At 33.4% G+C, this 24,413-nt stretch overlaps 1 protein-coding gene across 1 annotated transcript in view; it reads left to right on the top strand.

Annotated features, from left to right (window-relative positions):
- LOC115890703 (retinal homeobox protein Rax-like) overlaps positions 1 to 24,413 on the top strand; it is a 37,755-nt gene that overhangs the window by 5,613 nt on the left and 7,729 nt on the right. Inside the window, exon 2 of the mRNA XM_030911007.1 lies at positions 19,138 to 19,346. Within this exon, the coding sequence (XP_030766867.1) occupies positions 19,138 to 19,346 (209 nt within the window). The remainder of the gene's footprint in view (positions 1 to 19,137; positions 19,347 to 24,413) is intronic.

Raw genomic sequence — 24,413 nt, 5'->3', positions numbered from 1 at the left:
GTTTTGAAGTTTAACTTAATATAATGTCATTTTAACAGAACGTCATTGGTTTTTGTACACGTATCTGTTTAGTGTGTCTAGTAGTCTTATCAGTGTTTAGTGTTCTCGAATAGTTGCTCGAAACGTTAAAAATTTGTTGATCAGTAAACCTAACTGCTGACACGTGGTTTTCGTTGGATTAACGCCAGCAGTGTTTACAAAAAGTAACTCTTTTATTTTGTAGATTTTCTTGCAGTCGCGAAATACCCATATAGGATTTTTTTAGAGATAAATCCGCCACATAGGTATAGACATTTTTTATCTCTCTTTCCATTAAAACAACCATTTCAAAATTACATTTATTTTGGTAAAATAGGCATTATAAACAAATGGAACAATTTTGGAAATGCCAAAACTGGGAGCGTATGCTGAGTAGGTACTTACAGAAACATGATGTGCTGTCTTCTCTGACAGACTGGCTGACTGACTAACTCACTATCTATTCGACTCTTCGACTCACCATTTAACTCACTAACTCACTGTTCGACTCATCATCTGATTAACTCGGTGTCGTAAATGGTTGTCGTCTCGGTGCTCTCTTCAGCATACTCTTTTATATTCTTTAGTTCGTCTCAATCATCGACAGGTGCGACATCAAGGATTTTTCTGTATTTCCACCATTGACAAAAGATGCTTGCTGCGAATTTCACCTTGAATCATCACGTTACATCGACCTGATTTTAATTGTTTTAATTAATAAGGTTTATTGTAGGAACATGTCTAGGTCGACGTATACGTGAATGGTTCCCTTGGGTCTACATCAAATTGGCTACATTTAAGTCTTCACATAATTTCACTGTACTTGATACACATATTCTTTATGAGAAGATGCTGTTTCGTAAAAAAATATTTATATAAAAATATATATTTGATAAAATATGACGTATTGGAGACATAGTTGGTCAAAACTCATTTCCAAACCTTACAATAACTGAATAATTAGTATAAGGTAATTTCTTTGAATGTGCTAGACGATAATTCAGTAATGAAACTAAAAGAATTTAGAACTTCCATTTTTATTTTATTGCTGACTGTATTTAGTTCATTAACTTGTGCTGGTAGTTCTTCAGGACTATTGACAATTAGGACTCTATAGTCAGCGAATCTTAGATGGTTAATATATTCCCGATCTATTTTTAATCTTTTGTTGGTTCAGTCCAGTTGACGGAAAACATTTCCTAGTGCTGCTGTAAAGTTTTGGAAATATCGCGCCTCCCTGTCGTACTCCTTTTCCATTGGGGAACTCTGGGTTTGTTTTATATATTATTACTATTGCTTTGGATTCTTTGTATATATTGGCAAGAGTTTCTATATAAGGTCTGTCAATACCTTGTTTCGCTGGGGCTTCTATTATTGTCTTAGGATATATCGTGTCGAAAGCCTTCTCAAAGTCTCTAAAGGCTATGGCTAGTGGAAGGTCGTCTTCTTTTTTTATGTTTTCCTATAACCAGTCCATTCTCCCAATACCAGGGAACCATAACCCTATCCACACTTTTGTGTGTAGTATTTTTAGTTTCATAAAAAAGGCAGGACACTAATGTGAAAACCGCATCTTTGTACATCTTGTCTGGACGGATAAAACAATGTAAAACGAAATGGAACACTCTGTTCATCAAACGTAATACAACGCAAACCCTCCTTAATCTATCGGTAATCTCAAAACATAAGTTGGTTTTTTTCATAACTTAGTAAGGCATAATTACCATTTCATTAAATAATTTTTTTTGTCACCAGTACCCCAAACCAAAATAAAAACAAAACCTCTCACGACGACTCATAACAGACCTTCACTAAAATACTCGTGTCACAGACTGGTCATCTTCTTGCCCGTTTTACTAGCGTGAACCTTCCAACTTGAAAGAAATAGTAAAGATTTCAGTTAACGTTTCCTTTTTGCTGTCAGGGCTAATCTGGACGGGGCCTACTTTGTTTACGCGGAATCCGAACCGCGGTCCTCGGCCATATCATGGTCAATGGCCTACCGACTTGGCAACTGTCTAAATCGACTCTTACTCACGAGATATCCGATCTCATCCGGCCTCGAACCGGCGTGAATTAGCAGTGTGTGGCAATAGATTTTACACTTTTGTCTTTTTTGGACAACAGCACAATACAGAGTTTCGAACCGGTCACCCGTCCATCAACTAGCATCGCCTTCCGTCGCTTAACTTCGGTGTTCTAATGGGAACCGGTGTTTCGACGTAGCTGGGCCGTTGCTCCAATTTGAAAGAGGTCTATGTTTAGCAGTGGATGAGTATTGTAGATTTTATGGGAGGAGGAATTATATATATATCCCTATTGTTATAACTATACAGTTATAAGTTATCATAGGCACAGGTCTTTGAGAAAAGCCAGTATTTGAGACGGTTTAACGGAGGTTAGTTCTTCATCTCCGATATCAGTCGTACCAAAGTTTATGGTACGAATGGTTGTCGTCTCGGGGCACTCAGTGATAAGGTGTTCTGGTGTTCCTCCATTTTCCCCACAGAATATGCGTTCGCCGTTGTTTCTTAGCCTTAATAGGCGTTCTTTGAGGAGGCAGTGTCTTGTTAAAAACCTCGTGACAATTAGGAGATTGTTCTTACGAGGAAAATCTCTTTGTTTTTTCTCGGTCGTAAATTTTGAGTAATATCTTTGAGCATATTAGACCGTTGAAGGATTACTATTCCAGGTTACGTATGAATTCTTCCAGGATTTTGAGCTCCGCTTTTAGATTATTTCCACTTGGGAAACAGAACCGATCTTGTACAGGGTGGGTCAAATTCGACGCTTTTAAATGGAAACACCCTTTTCTATAGGAGATAGACGAAAACTAATATCGGTGTCTGGAGCTCAATTTTCATCAAAAACATGAAGGTGAAAACCGCACATCAATATCTGTTACCGTTTCGGAGTTACGGGGTGTTTTTCAAAAATGTGCATTTTTAATAAATCGCTGTAACTTTTTTGCTATGGAAAATTTTGTATTTCTATGAAAACATTTCCAAAGCACCTTTTTACGTAGAATTTAATGATTTAAGAATAATTTTTTTAAAATTAATAATTTAAAAGCTCCCAATCGGTCACCTCTAAAATGCTTAATCTCAAACATCATAATGATACAAAGTATATGGCGGACATCGAAAATTTGACACAAAAACTTAAACAAGCATATATTAGCGAAGGCGTATCAGAGTCTGTAGCAGAAAATTACACGAAAAACACCACTGTCAAGGCTTTAAGCACCAACACAAGTATAGAAAAAGTCAAGATAATTATGGAAGCTGGAAGTTTCCAGACAGTTGAAGAAGCTATACAAAAATTTGTAAATGTCACCGCAGAAAACTCATCTAGCGCATTAGTTTTCTATGCAAACAGGCGACAGAGTAGAGGAACATCAAGAAATTACTTTCGAGGAAGAGGAAATTTTAATCAACGTGTTGGAAACTTTTCTCAATACAGAAACAACGGTCAATCAAACTACAATAATTATAGTGCCGATAGATACCAACGGAACTCACACCCTCTATATTTTTAATTAACTGAAAAGAATTTAAAATTACCTTTGCAAAAATATAACATACTAGATATTTTGTTATAATCCCCTTCGAAATACAGAGTTTTTAAAAGTTCGCCACTTTTAACTAGTAGGCTTTGGACCCCTTATTGATGATATGCCCTTAATGGAACTCGAAAACATATTTTTCCAGCAAGACGACTCACCGCCTCTGAACGCTGAAGTTATCAGCAAATTTTTGCATCCAATTTCAAGAATAATTGAATAGCTAACCAAGATCCCAGCCGTTGGCCGTCAAGGCCGCCTGACTTAGTGCCCGTGGATCTAACCCTATGGATATATTTGCGGAAGAATAAAGGTTTCTTATTTTTCCGTATAATCTAGACATGAATTAGAAATACTTAGCAGTTATGAGAGGGTATCTTTCACCCCTACTGAGTTAATGAATTCCGCGAGAAATGTTCAAATACTGCCCCGTCTGTCCATAACAGAAGACGATCGATATGTCGAACAACTGTAGCAAAATCTCATGTCTTGGTTTGCTATTTATTTTTATTGTTATTATATATAGTTCATATTTGTTGATGTTGGTTAAATATATTTTAAATTGTTATAAAATTTTGCATCTCTCATAGCAAATATTATTTTCGTTTTAATTGATGCTCACAGCTAGATTTTTTTTGCATTACAGCCGGTGCCGTTCAAAGCCTACTTAATTAAAGCGGGCGAATTTTTATATACTCTATATCTCGAAGAGGAATCGAGCAAAATATCAAGTGTGTTATATTTTTGGAAAAGTAATTTTAAATTCTTTTCAATAAATTAAAAATATACAGGGTGTCCCATATAAAAAATCAAATTTTCTGTAGATAATTCTTAAATTGTTAATTTAGAAAAAATTATACTTAAACTATTAAATTCTACGTAAAAAGTTGCTTTGGAAATGTTTTCATAAAAATACAAAATTTTCCATAGCAAAAAAGTTACAGCGATTTGTTAAAAATGCGTATTTTTGAAAAACACCCCGTAACTCCGAAACGGTAACAGATATGGATATACGGTTTTCACCATCATATTTTTGACAAAAATTTAGCTCCATACACCGATATTAGTTTTTGTCTATCTCCTATAGAAAAGGGTGTTTCCATTTAAAAGCGTCGAATTTGACCCAACCTGTACAGTTAGTGGAGTGTTCGCTCCGAGGTTTTAGCTAGATTGTTTGCTTTTTCATTACCTTCTATCTCTTGGTGGGCTGTGAGTGTATAACCGGATGATTATATGGATATAATATTTAAAAATATAGTTGTTTGTAAACTTATGTTTACGGGACGTGTTATTGAGTTAAAGAAAAATTTGGGTAATATATTCCCTAGTGCCGAAAATTCTTTGTACCTAATTCTTGTTTGTTAATACTGTTTCCACTTTGTTATAAATTAAACGTTTTGAGTTATAGCAATTATAAATCTATAGATCATATTAAATAAACTCTTGGTCACGTGATTAAACTTGGCCGGCACAGCGTTGCCCACTTATTTACTTTTAATCAAAATATTTTAGGAACCAAAAGTTAAATAATTATAAATAGTTATTATTTACATCAACAAAACTCACTTATTTAACAGCACCTAAGGGACATAAAAGGCCATTACTACCGTTTTCCCGTTCAAAATATTCTGATAAGGTTGCAATGAGTTTCTTGTAACGATTATTAATCTATCTTTTGTACACTTCCCACTAAAAGAGTTTCTAAAAAGAACAATATTCGACTGCAAGGTTTGCTAGAAATAATTTTTAAGCTTAAAGTATCACAACACAATTCATTTAAACAAAAAACTCGTAATACAAAACTAGAGTCATAGACTAGAGTATCAAAACGAATGACAATGTCAGGAAATAAATAAATAAATGTGGCAACTTGACATTTTTAGAGCAGAGCTACCACCTGAATCCCTAGCTAGCAATTTAAATTCCAGCTAGTCAGCTCGGCGCCGAATATGTCCATGGAGGGCAGTAATGAATTGAAAAATCGCGCTCTCGATTACGTACCAAAAGTTTAATTGGTATCGCTTATATATTGTTTCACTGGAACGTATAAAACAATTAGATATTTACTGATAACTTTGTTTTTAAACAGTTTTCAATCGGCAAAGGAGTACGACAGAGAGACGCTATATCCACAAAGCAGTTTACAGCAACATTAGTAAAAATTCTCCGTCAACTCGACTGGACCAACAAAGGATTAAAAATAGATGGAAAATATCTTAGCCATATAAGATTCGCGGATGACATAGTCCTAATTGCCAATAGTCCTAAAGAACTACAAGCACAAATTAATCAACTAAATACAGCCAGCAATAAAGTGAGTCTCAAAATGCATTTAGCAAAAATTAAAGTAATGTACAACAAACTAGTGGAAAGAGAGTAGTAGAAGAAGTAGAAGAATATATATATTTGGGACAACTAATAGCAAGCTCGGATTCTCTACTACCAGAAATCAACAGAAGAATTAAGTTAGCATGGAGTACTTATGAAAGAAAATCATATTAAAATCTAGAATGCCACTCTATCTGAAGAAGAAAACATTCGACCAATGTGTTCTACCAGTCGTGATCTAGGCATGCTAAACCTGGACACTTAAAACGGACATTATAAGGAAACTGCAGGTCGCAAAACGCTCAATGGAACGAAATATTCTGGGAATAACTAAGAGAGACCGTAAAAGTATAGAGTGGATACCACAAATGGCAATGGGTCGAACACTGGCAAGAAGAACGAACAACAGATGGACTACAAAAATTACACCATGGTACCCAGGAGGAATTAAGAGACCTCCCAAGTAGTGATGGGCAAAACTGTTATTTTTAGATAACAGTTGAAACTGTTATAGTTATTTATAAAAAACAGCTTAAAATAACAGCTTAAAAATAACAGGTTTCTTTATTTTACTGCTAAATATCTGAAAGAGTATGAGACGGTTACCGCCAGGCGTATTAACGCAGTTGCAAGTTGCAACAATGACGTGCTCGGTGGTAGTATTTCCAGGGTGTCAAAGCATTTCTAAATATAGATTGTTATCTAAAATACCTCTCTAAAAACGTTCGTTGTTTACAAATAAGCGCTGTTTACAAATTGCGATATAAAAAAAGCCAAAATTCCGCCACTCGTCTATACCTACACATTGCGATCTACCTACGCCCTGCCCCTCGATCTGCGTAGATCCTGAATTGCGTAGGAAATTAGTAGAGATATCTTGAACCTGCATAGAAAACAATGGGCTTAACTACAAAGAGAGTATATGAGGGACGCTACACCATAATTGGAAATGGTTGAGTAAGCTGAAAATGATGATGATGATGATTTTGACTGATAATTCACGTAAAATAATATTTATTTGTGATATAAGTGCTAAAAGTGGTATTTTATTTTGTGGGAAGGGAAGCTTGGGACTCCCGTCCCTTCGAACAAAATAAAATCACTTTTAGCACACATAGGTATCACAAACTGATTTTTCTACAAACAAGTTTATACTCGTAAATATCAAGGTATTATTACTTTTTACGTTAATGAATAATTTTTGAAATCAAATTAATTATGAAGTTTATGGTTGTGGTAATTGAAAGATTCCAAACATTCGATCATTTGGTGTCAACTAATGTCAAATTTGTGTCACAACTCTTGTAAAATGATGGAAAGTGATCAAGAAACTGAGTGTTTCCCAGCAGAAATCGAAGAAGCTGCTAATAGAATTGCTTTTGATTTATTACCCAGCAATAGTGATGGGCAAAACTGTTATTTTTAGATAACAGTTGAAACTGTTATAGTTATTTATAAAAAACAGCTTAAAATAACAGCTTAAAAATAACAGGTTTCTTTATTTTATTGCTAAATATCTGAAAGAATATGAGGCGGTCACCGCCAGGCGTATTAACGCAGTTGCGACAATGACGTGCTCGGTGGTAGTATTTCCAGGGTGTCAAAACATTTCTAAATATCGATTGTTATCTAAAATACCTCTCTAAAAACGTTCGTTGTTTACAAATAAGCGCTGTTTACAAATTGCGATATAAAAAAGCCAAAATTCCGCCACTCGTCTATACCTACACATTGCGATCTACCTACGCCCTGCCCCTCGATCCGCGTAGATCCTGAATTGCGTAGCAGTGTACAGGGTGCATATCACTCGACGGGCGAGAAGCTCTTAGTTATGATTTTACCATTTGCGGTAAAAAAAATAGCAATATAAGAAAATGTGTAGTATATTCTTCATAAGTAAACCAACTACACACTAGAGTTCGAATTAATTTTACACTTAAACTAGCGTGTACCCGCGACTTTGTTCGCGTCGAATTAATAATTTCAAATGGTGATGATAAAGCAAAACAAGAATTTCCATTAACATACAAACTGGATAAAATTTTCTCATATTTGCCAAAAATAAGCTTTCTAACGTCGAGCAGTTTAAGCAGAATCGTGGTTAATCAATTACTCAACTTTTTGGAACACCCTGTATGATTTTTTAAAAAAATTCAAAATATGTAAAAAAAAACAAAATAAATTATGCGTGTCCAGGCGTTTTCCCGAAAGACTAACCGTTTTTTAAATAACAAATATTGTAATATTTGAGAGGCGTTTTCACCCTGTTGGAATTTGAGATTCGAGAAACCCCTCCTTATCGAACCTCAACCCCACTGTCAATCCGTTTGCAAAAAATCAACTTTAAACGCCCAGCAGTTTAAGCAGAATATTACTCAATGGTCATATTTTATGAAATACCCTGTATATATTTTTAACAAATCTTAAAATATGTAAAACAACATAATAAAATATACGTGTTTTAAGAGTTTTTCCGAAAAACTCACCGGTTTTTAAATAAAAAATATTCTAATATTTGAGAGTAGTTTCACCCCCTTAGAATTCGAGTTTCGAAAAATCCCTTCTTATCGAACCTCTACACACTAAAGTCAATCCGTTTTCCAAAATCAGCTTTTTACGTCAAGGGCTTTAAGCAGGATCGTGATTAATCAATGAGCAGATTTTTCAAAACACCCTGTATACATTTTTAAAAAATCTTAAAATATTCTGAAAATTTTTCAGAATAAATAAATACCTAAATATTGAAACTTAATAAGTAAGTACTGAAACATACAGCGCCATAATATCTCGACCTCCGTCCGTTATGCTCGTAACAGGTTGAAACAGAATGTATCTAAAACAACTGATGGGCGTTATTCCCCAACCTGTTTTGAACCTCCATCGACAATCGACCGATGCAGCAGCGTTCCTTTCCCACACCGATTATCTCGATCACCGCCCTGTTATGCTCGTAACAGGTTGAAAAACAACATATCTAAAATGACTGCTTCTCCAACCCGTTGCGAGCCTCCATCGACAATCGACCGATGCAGCAGCGTTCCTTTCCCACACCTGTTATCTCCATCGCCAGGCGTTATGCCCGCAACTGTTTCAAAAAACCTGCTTCTTTTATATCCTATTATTTTTAAGCTGTTGTAAATACGACCATCGACGGTATCGACCGAAGCAGCTACGTTCGCCGTAGCGCTTTCCCCACTCCGTTGTCCGTTGTCTCGCCGCCTGTATCGATGGTTGACGAAATAACATGTTTTCCATCCATACTAGTTGTTTTTTGAAATTGCTTCGAGCAGCATAGAATTTCGTGGTGATGCAGAGCGTCGACTTCGTTTTTCGTTTCACGAGCGGCCGATCTCTACGTGTCGTTATTTTATATCTGTTATTTTTTAGAAGTAGTAACGGTTGCGTTATGTTATTTATAAATAATTGTTATAAAATAACAGATAGTTAAATAACAACTCATCACTACTCCCAAGTAGCAAAATTATGTTGTTCAACGTAATCACAACGTCGCCAGGAGCAACCCAACGTTGCCGGACAACGTCGAAGCGACATCTAAGCGACCCATATTTGCACCAAAATGGTGGATGTTTTTAGGGTCGCTACAACGTCGCCAACGTTGGCGACGTTGTTTGAGGCGACGTAGTACGTCGTGTGCTAAAAGTTGTTTTTCATGCCGATTCGCGATATTTTGGGGTTAGAGTTAAAAATATTCCTCATCAAATATTACTATATTCAACCATGGGGAAACCAAAATGAATGATGTATGAATTAGAAATGGAATATATTATGCTCCATTAAGAAATAACTAGGTGAATTTAACTTCGACAAATCTGCAAAGTTTTGAGATGTCGGCATTTGAAATTCATCAACGAAGATTAGTTTACTGTTGAAAGTGACCAAGACACTGCGAAATATGGCAAAACCCCTTTTTTATTTCCTAGTTTTAATTTTAAAATTATAGTTTACTAGGTTAACCTAACTTTTTTTTTTGTTTAAGTTTGAGACGAATATACGAAATCTGTCAGGAAAATTATCTTACAACCCTAACAGATACAGTTTTTGAACAATATTCGCAGTATTTTGTGGTTTCTGATATTTGATTCGATTCGTCCACAACGCACGAAAAGATAAATCGTATTAAAATGGCGGAGTTGCCTGAGGCAACCTTTAAAATACTGTGACAAAACTTTCAAGATTTGTCCGTTAACATGGTAGTGTGGCCTTTATATAATTATAATTAAAATAATTTACTGAGCGGTAGGCAGAACTTGGATAATGAGAACACCGACTTTTCAGAGCGTAAATATAGATTATCGTTTACATATAAAAAAACAAAATATATCCAGCTAAAAATAGAAATTAAGGTATCGCACTTTTATGGTAAGAGTTCTTTCTAAATTCAGTTACTATACAATTCTACCACCACTTACCTTATTACGTCAACATCTGTCAGCATTTCATCACCAACAAGAACCTGTCGAAGATTTCATTGATCTCCTTGTAGATCTTCCACTTCGGTCTTGGATTCATTCTTTACATTAAACCACTCGACCGGTTATCACAGTGTTCTTTTAGATAGTTTAATATTTTAGTGAAAAGGTGAGAGTAAAAAAATAAAATGCCGATTTTTCACAACACCTAACTATATTTAATATAAAAAAATAAATAAATGAAAATAAAGAAAAAGATTTAACAAGACATTTATAATTATTAATGAAATAAAAAAAAAGGAACGAAATTTAATCAAAAATAACTAATAAATGATATTAAAATTCAGAAGTGATAAAGTTAAAAATACAAAATATTCTTCTTATTAGTCTAATCTAAATTATCTAAAATTAGCATACAATTCAAATCTTTCTTAGAATTTTCATTGCCAGAAAATGAATATCTCAAAAAAATATTAACTGAACAATTGGATTTAAATTAGAATTTAATAAAAAGAACAATTGCAATATAATCATTTGTGTGATGACATCTAACTTTTACTAAAGCCTTTAGAACAAACAGAAAGTCTTAAATCGTTAATAAAAATTATTAAAGAAAATCTAAAACAACAAATTAAAAATCTTTATACATGAAATGTTTAAAATTTCCTAACTTGAGAATTGAATATTTAAGAAAATCTTTAAATAGAAAACTTACTAAAATTATTAAAAAGAAACCACTGGATAATATAAGATCTACACGGAGTAAATTCGACCGTCTAATTTAAAAGTCAGTACCGAACTGATCCAAAAAACTATATTCCTAAATCTCGAAATCTTTAAAATGGGCGGGTAAAAAGAATAGGGAACCACCAAAAGCCGAGCCATTCTCAAATCCTCTTCGGGTTCGCTTTTCAGGAACCGTCTGATTGGTCTGAGAAACCTCAACTACCCTGTCATTCCCGGTCTAGTTCGCCCTACTTGTCACAGATGTCGTTACTATGAGCATTTCTATATTATTTCCAAATTATTACTAATATCCGTGTAAATATTATAATTACCGTAAACACAATTACACATGATTAAATCTAACCCTAAATAAAGTATATTTTAAGGTATGTCCTTAAAAAACCAAACAAATCATATTTATAATTTGATTTCATTAGATTCCGCTGTTTTATCTTATAAGTTTATTTATTTCACATACTTTTGGATATTTTGGATAAAAAAGGAGGACAGTCCTTAACCTTCAGAATATCATTACGTGAACTTTACTTTAATATTTAAATTAACAATTATACTTGTTTTTATCCAAAATCTGTTTGTATTAGCCCGTGGGAGGTCTATCGTGAGAAGAGTGTCGTCTTAGGAGTTTTATTGCTTTCTAGGGGTTTTGCTTATATAATCTCGAAGTTAAAATTTAGGGTTTTACAGCCTTAATGACTGATGCTAGTCGTTTCTAGCTGTTTCAAAGCAATATTATATTAATTTATGGACGTGGGATTTTACACCCAACAGAAAAATATTTAGTTTTTCCCAGAGAAACGGGTCCTTCATTCTAAACAGTTTTTACGATCTTCTGAAAAAAACCAATTTAAGGGCGGAAACACATGATACACTTATAACAAGCTAGGTTTGTTGTCTGCTCTAAAATATTCCATTACAATACCAATATAGTGCATAAGGTGCGGTAACCGACCTTTGGGTCACCTATGCCAACTTTTGGTTCAGGAATTGACACCTGCTTTGACGAAATAGGACCTCTGAACCCTACCGACATCTAGGAGGTAAATAACAAAATTCCTTCTTACAGTGCTCTTTTTTACCAAGGAAAAATAAAATAAAGAATAAAGCTGGGTCATCCTTTGGTAGTGGTGGTCACATACTCGTTAATAAGATCGCTGACATTAGATCAGTATTTCTATTTATTTATTGTTAAAAAAGCCGTACAGGAAGTATTGTTGATCTTACCACTCCACGTGCATCAATCGGCAGCCCTTTTATATCACAAGATGATAATCCTTTTAAAAGCTAGTTTACAGCTGAATGGGATATATTATTTTGTACACTCCACTGACTTAAAAATGTCTTTATTTTTTGGTCGAAAAGACGTCAGGATGAATTTCAGTTGACTGCTCTTCTGGAGGATCATTATTCTCATATTATTCCTCTGTTGTATGGGCTTCAGGTGTACTGTATTTATTTCTATAGTATCCATTGATGATAAGGTACCACTAGTAGCACATTGCGGGAATGTGGATGACGAACCTAAACTCGTTATTTCCACTTCATTTTTCGGACACTGACCTGCTCGCTGACTTTCTTCTTAATACTTTTTCCTTTTTCTATAAAAAGTAGTAGAGTACAGGGTTGTTCACCACATACGACACGGAGTATTGTAACTAAACGATTAGATTTTTACAAATTGTAAGTTTTGGGTTCGTCGAAGGACTATTATAGCTACAATTTAAAAATATTTTTACAAGATACAGAGTGTTCCAAATAAATAAAAAATATCAAAGTTGTATTTTTTTAAATGGAACACCCTGTATATTATTGCATTTTTAGTTTCTACACTTAAAATGAAGGTAAATTTGATTAAGGTTTATTACACTTAAACCTTGCCGTTTTTGAAATATTTTCAATTTTGTGAAATTGCAGTCAAAATTTTAAGGCTTCATTTCTCCAAGGGTATCCAAGGGTTTTTAATACTAAATATTTACTGAAGTTTATTTATTGATCAGTTATTGTTTTGCAATAATAAAAATTATACTATCTTATACAGAATGTCTAAAATTTTATTTTAAATAATTACTAGCTTTAAACGGCAATATCTTGTTTAATTTAAATAAAACACCCTGTATATTTTATGAGAATCAGATGCACAAATTAATTGTCTATCAAATTGTATTATACCATTTTTTACCTATCTCTTCAAGTTTCCGTAGAAAATGCATTTTCTTGTAATTTAAAACTCATTTATACATGATATACCCATGGAATACTGACATTTTAGATTATTTTTAAAGATTTACCAAATATTTAAAGAGTACAAATACTAATATTGTCGATAGAGTTTGTTTAATTTATTAAAAAATAAAAAAAAACTGTTTAATTATTTGTTAAAGAGTTAATTGACTGTTTGCGCTGATTAATAATAATTGCTCCAGATACTAAAAAACTTAATTTTTATGTGTATTAGACAGTGTGGTAAAAAAACACCTTAAAAACGATATTTCATTTTTTGAAAAATGCTTATTTATAACAACAGAGACATTCATTTTCATAACTTATTATTATATTGATTTCTGATTCAAATCCACATTTATTTAGAATAATTTATTAACGAACATAATTAAGTATGTAATTAATTAGTATTTGGGCGGAAATAATGGTGGTATATTTAATTAATGGTATACTCTTTTATAAAGATTTAAATAGTTTTCTTTTTGCATACAAATGGGCTAGTAATATTATAATTTTGCTAAAAACGATAGGATTACTAGCCTGTACATTTTATACATTTGTTGCTTTAGAAACAATCTAAAATGTCAATATTCCATGGGTATATTGATAAATGAGGTCTAAATTATAAGAAAATGCATTTTCTACGAAAGCTTGAAGGGATAGATAAAAAGTGGTATAATACAATTTGATAGACAATTAAATTGTGCATCTAATTCTTCCAAAATATATAGGGCGTTTCATTTAAATTAAACAAGTTATTGCCGCTTAAAGCTAGAAATAATCTAAAACAAATTTTTAAACACTCTGTATGAGGTAGTATTATTTTTATTATTGCAACACAATAACTGATCAATAAATAGACTTCAGTAAATATTTAGTATTAAAAACTTAAATACCCTTGGAGAAATGAAGCCTTAAAATTTTTACTGCAATTTCACAAAATTGAAAATAGTTCAAAAACGGTAAGGTTTAAGTGTAATAAACCTTAATCAAATTTACCTTCATTTTAATCGTAGAAACTAAAAATGCAATAATGTACAGGGTGTTCCATTTCAAAAAATACAACTTTGATATTTTTTATTTATTTAGGACACTCTGTATCTTGTAAAAATATTTTTAAATTGTAGCTCTAATAGTCCTTCAACGAACCCAAAACTAACAATTTGTAAAAATCTAATTATTTAGCTACAATACTCCGTGTCGTATGTGGTGAACAACCCTGTATACTTTTTTCCTATAATCTTCTTTTTGCTTTACACAGTAAGTACCACAGAAAAAATGCCTAACCAATTGCTCTGTGGACAGTACAGTACAGAATTTTTTGAGGTTAGGTGTAGATAATTCCGCTTTCACAACAAAAGTCGATATCGTCGCGCTTGTCGCCGTAATCCAAAGTAGTAATTGGTTATAATTTTGAAGTTGCTTTGGGTCGTTTAATGAAACGTTGTATTACGTTGTAGTTAGTATGTACTTACACTCGTAATTTAAAAGTACGTTGCACAACGTTGTACTACGTTTGTTATTCTGTAGTGCAATAAACATGCCTTCTGGCGACGTAATGACAACGGTATAAAACCCCACTTCTAACAACGTTGTGCTCTACAACGTTTACCAACGTTGTTAAGGGTCAAAATATACAACTGTTTAAGGGCAACGTCGTAGCGACGTTTTGGCTACGTAATTTGAGGTTTGGGTATGCATAGGGCAGGGAAAAGTACCAATTTCAACGTTGCGCGTAGTCAAAACTAGTCGGAAGTCGGAATTTTGTTACTTGGGCTAGAGGAAGACCAAACCTGAGATGGGACCATGATATTAGGAAATTAGTAGAGATATCTTGAACCTGCATAGAAATCAATGGGCCCAACTACAAAGAGAGTATATGAGGGACGCTACACCATAATTGGAAATGGTTGAGTAAGCTGAAAATGATGATGATGATGATTTTGACTGATAATTCACGTAAAATAATATTTATTTGTGATATAAGTGCTAAAAGTGGTATTTTATTTTGTGGGAAGGGAAGCTTGGGACTCCCGTCCCTTCGAACAAATTTTCCGTAATTTTCGGCATATTTGGAGCGTGCCGTCGTGAAGAACTATGCAACTTGACATTAAATAATATCGAGGATGTGGGAACTTCATTAATCGTGCATATTCCAGATACAAAAACTAATGTGGAACGAACATTTCTTATTACTGGTGTATTATATTTGAATTATTACAAAAAGTACATAGCTCTCCGACCAGCGACCATCAACATTCAAGAATATTTATAAAATATATTAAGAATAAATGTGCCACGACTCCAGTTGGAATCAACACATTTGGTAAGATGCCTGCCAATATTGCTAAATTTCTAAATTTGCCCGATTCTCATCTTTATAATGGACATTGCTTCCGTGGATCCTAGGCTAGTTTGCTGGCAGATTCTGGGGCTAATCTTAATACAATTAAGCGACACGGTCGATGGAAGTCCAGTACCGTAGCCGGAGGGTTATATAGAAGACTCTTTACAAAATAAAACGAGTATAGCAAGTCAAATTTTATTCAGAACCTCAGCGGATACTACCATTGCTTCTAATCTTGGTACAAGATTCACGTCAGAGATAGCTTCTACTTGTACTACAGCTATAAATGAAATTGGCCATGGAATAACTTATTCCAATTGTAATTTCACTAATTGTACAGTTAATTTGAGTAAATAATTATTTTACGTTGACTTGATGTTTCTTTTTTTTTCAATTATCGCCTCAGTGTTAAAAGTAAATCACGTGACTTTTACCATCAATGACATAATGTCACATTTTAGGCACTGACAGCATGCGTTAAAAATTATATTTTTACTGACGTTTGTAGAAAAACTAATTTTTTAATTTACCAGTTAGAACGCACAACATTAAACATATTTTAGTTTAAAATTATCCTAGTTATAAAAAATGTACGTCCATAACTAAACCAGCCTCAAATATAAATTGCGCTTTATATTTTCAGACGGAGTCCGACTCCAGCAATTAGTATTCTATTGTAGGACCCTAAAGAGTGGATTATTGGCAGGCATGAAAAGCTACTCTACTGAGATAGAGCCGCTTTATTAAGGCAGTTCACGAAGACGCGCTTAATATTGAGGGGTCGCGGCCGAAAACAGAGGGAGCAATTGAATACATTTAATTTTATTGAGTTCGAGGTCGGGGATATTGCATATATCGGTTGTTCCTTAACTTTTAAAAAAGGATTTAAGTTAATATAATATTACACACGTCAAAATGACCTAGGGCTAGTTTTGTAGGTTTGGATTAATCTTCAGATAGTAATTATTCTTCGGCAAAATAAAGGAGTCCAATTGCTCACCGCCGAACAGCGCCGTCGAATAGGCACACAACCAAACTTATATGGACTCACCCTTTATTTCTTGCAAGGATAAAAATTGGTATACAATTTTAAGATAAAGCGTTTTGTTGTAAATAAACATGATAAAGAATAAACGAGTGCTGCGATTTATTTTCTATTGAATTTTGTGTTCAGTAGTAAAATCACGATTGTCCGGTAATTTTCATTCAATCCGAAAAAATTAAAAAATGCCTTATGTTGGATTAACAGATGTACGGAGGGGAAGAATTATTGCTCTAACCGAACAAGGAATGCTCTAAAGAGACGTAGCAGAGATAGTAGGCGTTACCCAGGGTGTTGTATCGAAAACATATGCAAGGTACTTGGAATTAGGAATACTCAAAGATAGGCCTAGACAGAGTCGTCAAAGAACTACAAGATAGATAAGAGTCATAACTGAACTACAAGACCGCCTGGTGTGCTAAATTGCTAGAATAAATCCCAATGTTTCTCATCCTGAGCTACAAAGAAAACTTCTGGCAGCTGCAAGTGTGAATGTTTCAGTTGAAACCATAAGAAAAAGACTTCGTGCACGAGGGTTTTACAGTAGGAAAGAGTTACGGATCCCACAGTTATCTCGGCAAAATAAAATTGACCGGCTAAATTGAAGCCTTGAACTTCAAAACTGGACAACTGAGAATTGGCAAGGTGTTCTTTTTTTTGGGATAAGACCAGAATTGGCCTAAGATCAGATAACTATCGAATTCGGGCTCTCAGAGCTCCAGGAAGATGAGCGAGACTCCAGGCTGCCAAATTTGTACCAAGATATAAAGGAGGAACTGTAATGTTCTGGGGAGATATTATACTAGGAGCAAAAACTCCATTGTTACCACTTCAACAAAATTTAACAGGTCGGAGATGTGTTGATTTGGTGCTATTGGGTATAATTTTAACTTCATACACGATAGTGCACCTCCCCATACCAACAGAGTGACTAGAGAATGTCTTGAAACGGAAGGTGTCATAGTTTTGGACTGGCCTGTCTATTTATAATAATAATAATAGCTCCCGTATATAGCGTTTAACGCCTTGGGAGTAGCAAGGTACAGCTTGCTATACTAGAGCCGTTCGGTATGCAAGGAAGGTAATGTGTCTAGCACTACGCTTCAACATCCTATTATTACCTCAGGATTGTGATTCCCAAGTACTCATTTAAGGCTGAGTCGATCTAGGTACCCAAACTATTTTTATTTTAATACAAATAGTCGCCTGATGAAATGCCGGGTGTGGGAATCGAACCCACACCTTGAGATTGGTAGACGAGAGCCTGTACCTCTACGCCACCGGGCACCTTATTTACCAGATCTAAACCCTATGCCTGTCTATTTACCAGATCTAAACCCTATCGAACACTTGCGGGACTAGCTCAAAAGAAGAGGGGTTAGAGCTCGTCGAAACAATCCAGGAAATCTCGCACAGCTTATTGATGCAGCATTAGCAGAATGGGAAAACATACCCCAAGTCAACGTGGATAATTTAATAAGAAGCATGCCAGCGCGGATAGAAGCTTGCATAAGGGCTAGAGGTGGTCACAAGAAATATTAAAATTGTTAATTTTCTTTTTGTTTATGCTTTTTGGCCTTTAAAAATTTAAATCTTAATTTCGTTTCAGAAACCAAAAAAATGCCATTTTGTTTATTTTGGGAACTGATTATTTTTTTTTAATTGCTATATGGATTATTTTTCATTAAAAGTTATTGGTAAGGACTGAGTTTTATTCATAAATAGAAACTTTTCATACATCCCAAAATTTCTTGCAGCATAGGTATACAGGGTGACAATTTGAAAACGAGCAGTATTTAATATTGCCTCTACCGATGATAGTATGAAAATTTGGCGAAACACGTCAATTTACATATCAAGGGGGACAATTTTTGAGGCATTTCTTGTCGTGTTACTTTCAACCCCTTGAATTTTAAATAGCAACCCCTATTTCTTTTTTCCCCTATTCTTCCCCTATTTTTGTGTTTCTTATAGAATTCTATATAAACTGCATTAATTTTTTGGGAATTTTATAAGGAACAACATTTAACCTTTTAGTGGCATTGAAGAAACGGAGGGTTTCCGTTATGCTTTTCCAGATATCTTCATTTCAATTTACGAAGCTGTAGCCTCATTCAAAGTTCATTCTTCCTAGAGATTCTACGGGATATTGATGGGATTAACAATTGCACGTATTAATAATTATTAATTTTATTTGAATCGACAAGAGCACTTGGAAGAAAATTATAATAAATCGAAAAAAAAATGAAGACTTTAACTCCCTGTAGCTACGAAACAAAGCAGAATCGGACCTATGTTAATATGAAAAATAAATCTTAATTAATATTTTGATGGCACGTGTTTTTTGAAACACCCTGTATTAGTAGTTAAATAGTTAATTTTAATTTCAAATGAAACATTATCTGCCACCTTTAAAATAACTGATTAGTTTATCTCTATCTTCCAGACTCCAAACTAGACAGGAGTAACGGCTCCAATGACGTTTTAGACGATTTGGACGACCATCGACCCAGGAAAGTACGGCGTTCCAGAACGACCTTTACAACGTACCAGCTACATATTTTAGAATCGGCTTTCGAGAAGACGCAGTATCCGGATGTGTTCACCAGGGAGGAGTTGGCCATGAGATTGGATCTGACAGAAGCCAGAGTACAGGTGAGGATACTGAACAAAAGACCAGATACTGTAGACTATAGAATGTATGGGAGGGGGGTTACATATCTATTGTGTCTTCCTTTGTTAAGTTATAACTCATCATACACTCTCAGGGCTCTAACAAAAGCCAGTATCTGGGACGGTTTTACAAACGTTAGTTCTTCATCTCCAATATCAGTCATACCTCTGACAGAGACATAAGTTGTACGAATTTTTCGATAGCGTAGATTTCTGCCTGAACGATGGTACTACGATCTGCCTGGTATTTGGTATTTGGTTCAGAGTATTTGGTATTTGGTTCGGATTATTTAGTTTTCGGCCCCAAATACTCCTATCTCTGTTTTATCATCAGGCACTGCAAATTTATATTTTTTGCAGTTGTTCTTTTTCTGTTACATAATATACAGGGTGGCGCCTCTCATATGCCGCGGAGGCTCCAAGGAGAACGATAGTTTGTATTGAAATGAAATTTTGTGAGCATATGTAGGTTAATTCAGAGCACTTTTAAAAAATATAGAGAGTTTTACAGGGTGTTCCCAAAAAAAGTTACATATCAAAGTTGTGTTTTTTCTGATGGAACACCCTATATATTAATTGATTTTCGGATTTTGGGAGAAATATAAAGGTGAGCTTTATAAAAGAAGTATATGACTAAAACGTAAGGTTTTTGACATATTTAACATTTTCTAGAAATAAAGAACAATTTTTAAATTACAATAAAAGCTACTTAAATTGGAATTTACCCGGTATAGCCTAATATGTAGTCAAATTAACTATTGTACTTTAAATCAGACAAAACTTGATCCATAAAGTTATACAGGGTGAGACAAAATTAATATTGAACATTGGTCACCTTTAAAAGCATGTTACTTTTTTATTTCAAATGGAACACCCAGTATATTATTCCGATATTCAATGGAGAATTCACGTCTCTTCAAAATACTATTAAGGTTGCCTACCCCTCAAACAAAGATTTTCCTAGATATTTTAATTTACATGATTTGATCTGAGTAGATCTTTATTATTTTATAAAATCTAGGTGGCTGTGATATGTGACGTTACTTCAACATAGATGTCTAATTAGTCCAACTTTAACAACTAGTTATCATTTCGTGTCAGTTAAAACAAAAAAAATTCTCAGAGATTTGCCGAAAATGCAAACTTATCCTAAATCAGAGAGAATTGATATGATTCTATTAGTTGGTGAATGCAGTGTGCATTCATCATTTAATGCGATAGAATACCTAAATGCTCCTGATTTTATCAAGTCTGTTTTTTTTATGGGGATATGTTAAACGAGAGTGTTTATAAAATTCGACCAACTATTGTCGACAACATGAGAGCTGCTTTGTAGCCGCTTTTCGAGGTAGAACTCCAATGAAAAGATCCTTTTGAAAAGATAATCATTATATGCAGTTAACAAGAAAGGAAGCATTTTGAGCATTTGATTTCATCTAGCTAATTTTGGTTACATAATTATAGGTTTATATCTAGTTTTAATTCTGTAATAATTAAAATATATTTTAAACGTGTATCTTTTTATTACCGTTTAGTATTTTACTCTACAATCTTTAATTTTTGTTAAAATAACAAAAGGTATATCACACAGCCACCTAGATTTTTTCAAATAATAAAGATCTACTGACGCAAAATCATAAAAATTAAAATATCTAGGAAAATTTTTGTCTGAGGGGTAGGCAACCTTAATAATATTTTGAAGATATATAAATTCCCCATTGAACACCAGAAAAATATACTGGGCGTTCCATTTAAAATAAAGGAGTAACTTGTTTTTAAATGCAACTAATGTTCAATATTAATTTTGTCTCACCCTGTATAACTTTTCTGGTCAAATTTCAATTTGGTTTAACATACAATGGTTACTGTAATTAAATATCAGGCTATACTAGGTCAACTAAAATTTAGGTAGCTGTTATCGAAATTTAAAATTTACTCTTCATTTTTTCAAAATGTGAAATATGTCAAAATCCTTAGATTTTAGGTATATGATTCTTTAATAAAACTCATCTTTATTTTTTTCCTAGAATCCGAAAATCAATTAATTATAGGGTGTTCCATTAGAAAAAACATAACTTTGATGTGTAACTTTTTTTGGAGACACCCTGTATAATTCTATATATTTTTATAAAATGCTTTCAGTCAACCTACATGTGCTGCCAAAATTTCATTTCGATATAAACTATTGTTCTCCTTGGAGCTTCCGCGGCGTATGAGAGGATTTTTAAGATTTGCAGGACGACAAAATTTTCCGACGGTTTTCCGTCAAAGAACTTTTGCATTGTCTTTTTAAATCACCATCAGAATAAAATCACACACATTGGTTTGAACCTAATAGTATTATTGAAACTTAAATAATATAATACACTACACTATTAAAACTAAAAGAATTTCGGACTTCCATTGTCTTTATTTATTTTGCTTACACAACGTTTCTGTCAGAAGTATCACTTAGGGCTCGAACACACTGACGACCAGGTCGCACCGGCCCACAGTGCTTCGAACATATGGCTCTAGAGGACAAAAATCCAAAACTTCTCTTTTATTGCAGGCAATTTATTCAAACTAGGTTTATTTGACACAAATGATGAGTACTCTCATTGTACTAAATGATGATGTTCTTAGTCCCACGTTTATGAAAAAAAAAATCTTATAAATAATAATAATGTTGGAGCTGTGTTCCATCTAAGCAAATAATAAGTTATAGTATGAAAACGGTGTAAGTATTAAATAAATTCCTGTGATAAAAAAGAATTGAAATAACATTAGAACATGATTCCTACAATATAAGCCTAATATAAGATAAAAATGTTTTTCTTTAATGAAAAAGAAACATTAATGTTATATTTAATTAAAAAAAACTTAAGGTACTATAAATTTACTTTAGGACAACAAAATGCATAGATCGTAACTACTCTGATTCAGGAGAATCACTGCTGACAGAATCTTCCAAATTTATAGTATCCAAATCACAGGTAGATGAAGTATCCTCACATATAAGATATTTCTGTACATCATTTTCTAATATGTTACTTTTTCGCGTTGTTACTGTTCATTTTGTCGGTATGAGGGGTTCGGATGTTAATAGTTACATCTTTGATAGACCATATTCATATATTATTTTTCCTTTTCTTGGGTATGAGATTTTATAATAAATTGAAAGATGGACACTTTTTTTATGCGACGTTTCGCTCCAACATAGTGGACTCTTTCAGGCACAAGTGGTGTCTCATTTGACTGGAAGGTTCATCAATATCTAATAAGAACATATTTTTTGAAATACAAATAATGTTGAGTTCTTGTCCTTATGATCAAGCCAAGTATTAGCCAGATCGGCATTGCTTATCAATTTTACTCCATCTGAAAAGTATTATAAAATAAAGTTCGTCGCAAGCAGACGCAGGTGAACTATACAAAAATTAAAAGTGTATGAATATGGCAACAAAAATATTCAATAAATACGATATGTTTTGATATGTTTTTTTTAAATGCCTTTTTGAAGTTTGAAAACGTAAAATTTTTATACCCATTTAAGAATCATCTTAAAAAATAAATAAAAACTAAACAATCACGAACTTGTTTAGAAATAAATTTAAAGTACATACCTTGTTTAACAATATCCATAGTGGCTTTCAATTAAGTACGTACCCGTTTAACTCCATAATATACAGAACTACTATGAATGTTATTCTTTTCACTGATGAGATAATGATCGCAAAATTTATTTTTAGTGAAAATATTTGCTAACAAAAACGCTGTTTATGAAAAATAATATACAGGATGGTTGAACATTGCTATAATTATAAAATTATATATTCAGATATTAGTAAATTTTAACTTATTTTTTGATTTTTGTCCATGGGACGAAGCACTGTGCGGCCAGGCCGCAGCTACCTCTAAAACCATTAAATCAAATGATATAGGCGACCAGAAGACTGCACGGAAATATTATTATTTTCTGTCGCTTGTTGCCGGTTTTCTTCCAAATTAATATTTTTTCAGATGAAATCCCTTAAATTCAAGGCACAATATTTTATTTTCTATAAGATATAGTGTTTTTGCACACGTGCAGAAAATCCAAGTAAATAGTATACACACGGAAAAAAATCATTTCTATATTCAAGAACAATCATACACTTAAAATTTTACACTTTCTTTAAGGATAGTATTCTTTCCATGAGTACAACAAATATTTGGAACTATTTTACTTTTACACTTGCTTTTTAAATATAGTTATATATTTATATATAGTCACTCTAAGTAATTTTAAATCTAAAAAATAGAATAAAATGACTTATATTTAAGAAAGACTTATATTACTATCAAGAGAATAAATCCTTTAGCAACGAAGAAACTATTATTAAATGAAGTATAAATGCTTTTATATAATAATAAGTAGTATTCTTAACTTTTTTAAAACTTTTACTTGAAATCGGTGTATTAAGACTTTAAATAAGTATATTATTCTCGGCGCGCGTATAACACCCCATTTCCAAGAGTTACTATTCTTCTATTAAGTGACCATCCCCAGCAACAACAACGCAACAGTGCATTCCTGATTCCTATCTTCATTTCATTGGGTTTCTGTTTCTCTTCTTCGACACGAGACGCGCCGGGTACTTTATATAAAGTTTTTTTGTTATCGTTTGTGCTTGTGATATGTTAAAATGGAGGACCTTCTTCAGGCATGGGAGATGACGAATTTGATCCCAAAATTTCAAGGTAATTTTAGCAATAATCCTACATTATTTGATTACATTGGTTTGAGGTTAGGGGGACTCCATTTTAATATGCATTATTTCTTATACACTGGTGGTGAACTAGGTATGTACGCGTTTTGGAATGGTTCAATTATGTTTTAACAATTTTTATTACTGTCTCTCGTTTTTAATTAGCGATGCCGCTGTCCAATATCTACCTTTATTGGGAAATTACATAGTTTTATTGTATTTTCTTATTACGAAAAGCATATAATTTGGTAGGTGATGTTTGGCTAATCTAATTTAAAAAGTATTAACCATATCCGGGGTTATTTTGGTGATATTTCAA

The sequence above is a fragment of the Sitophilus oryzae genome, unplaced genomic scaffold (assembly GCF_002938485.1).
Source record: "Sitophilus oryzae breed Bouriz unplaced genomic scaffold, Soryzae_2.0 scaffold_907_pilon_pilon, whole genome shotgun sequence".
NCBI lineage: Eukaryota > Metazoa > Arthropoda > Insecta > Coleoptera > Curculionidae > Sitophilus > Sitophilus oryzae.
The sequence above is the reverse complement of the archived record's forward strand: the minus strand, read 5'-3'. Positions and strand labels throughout refer to the sequence as shown.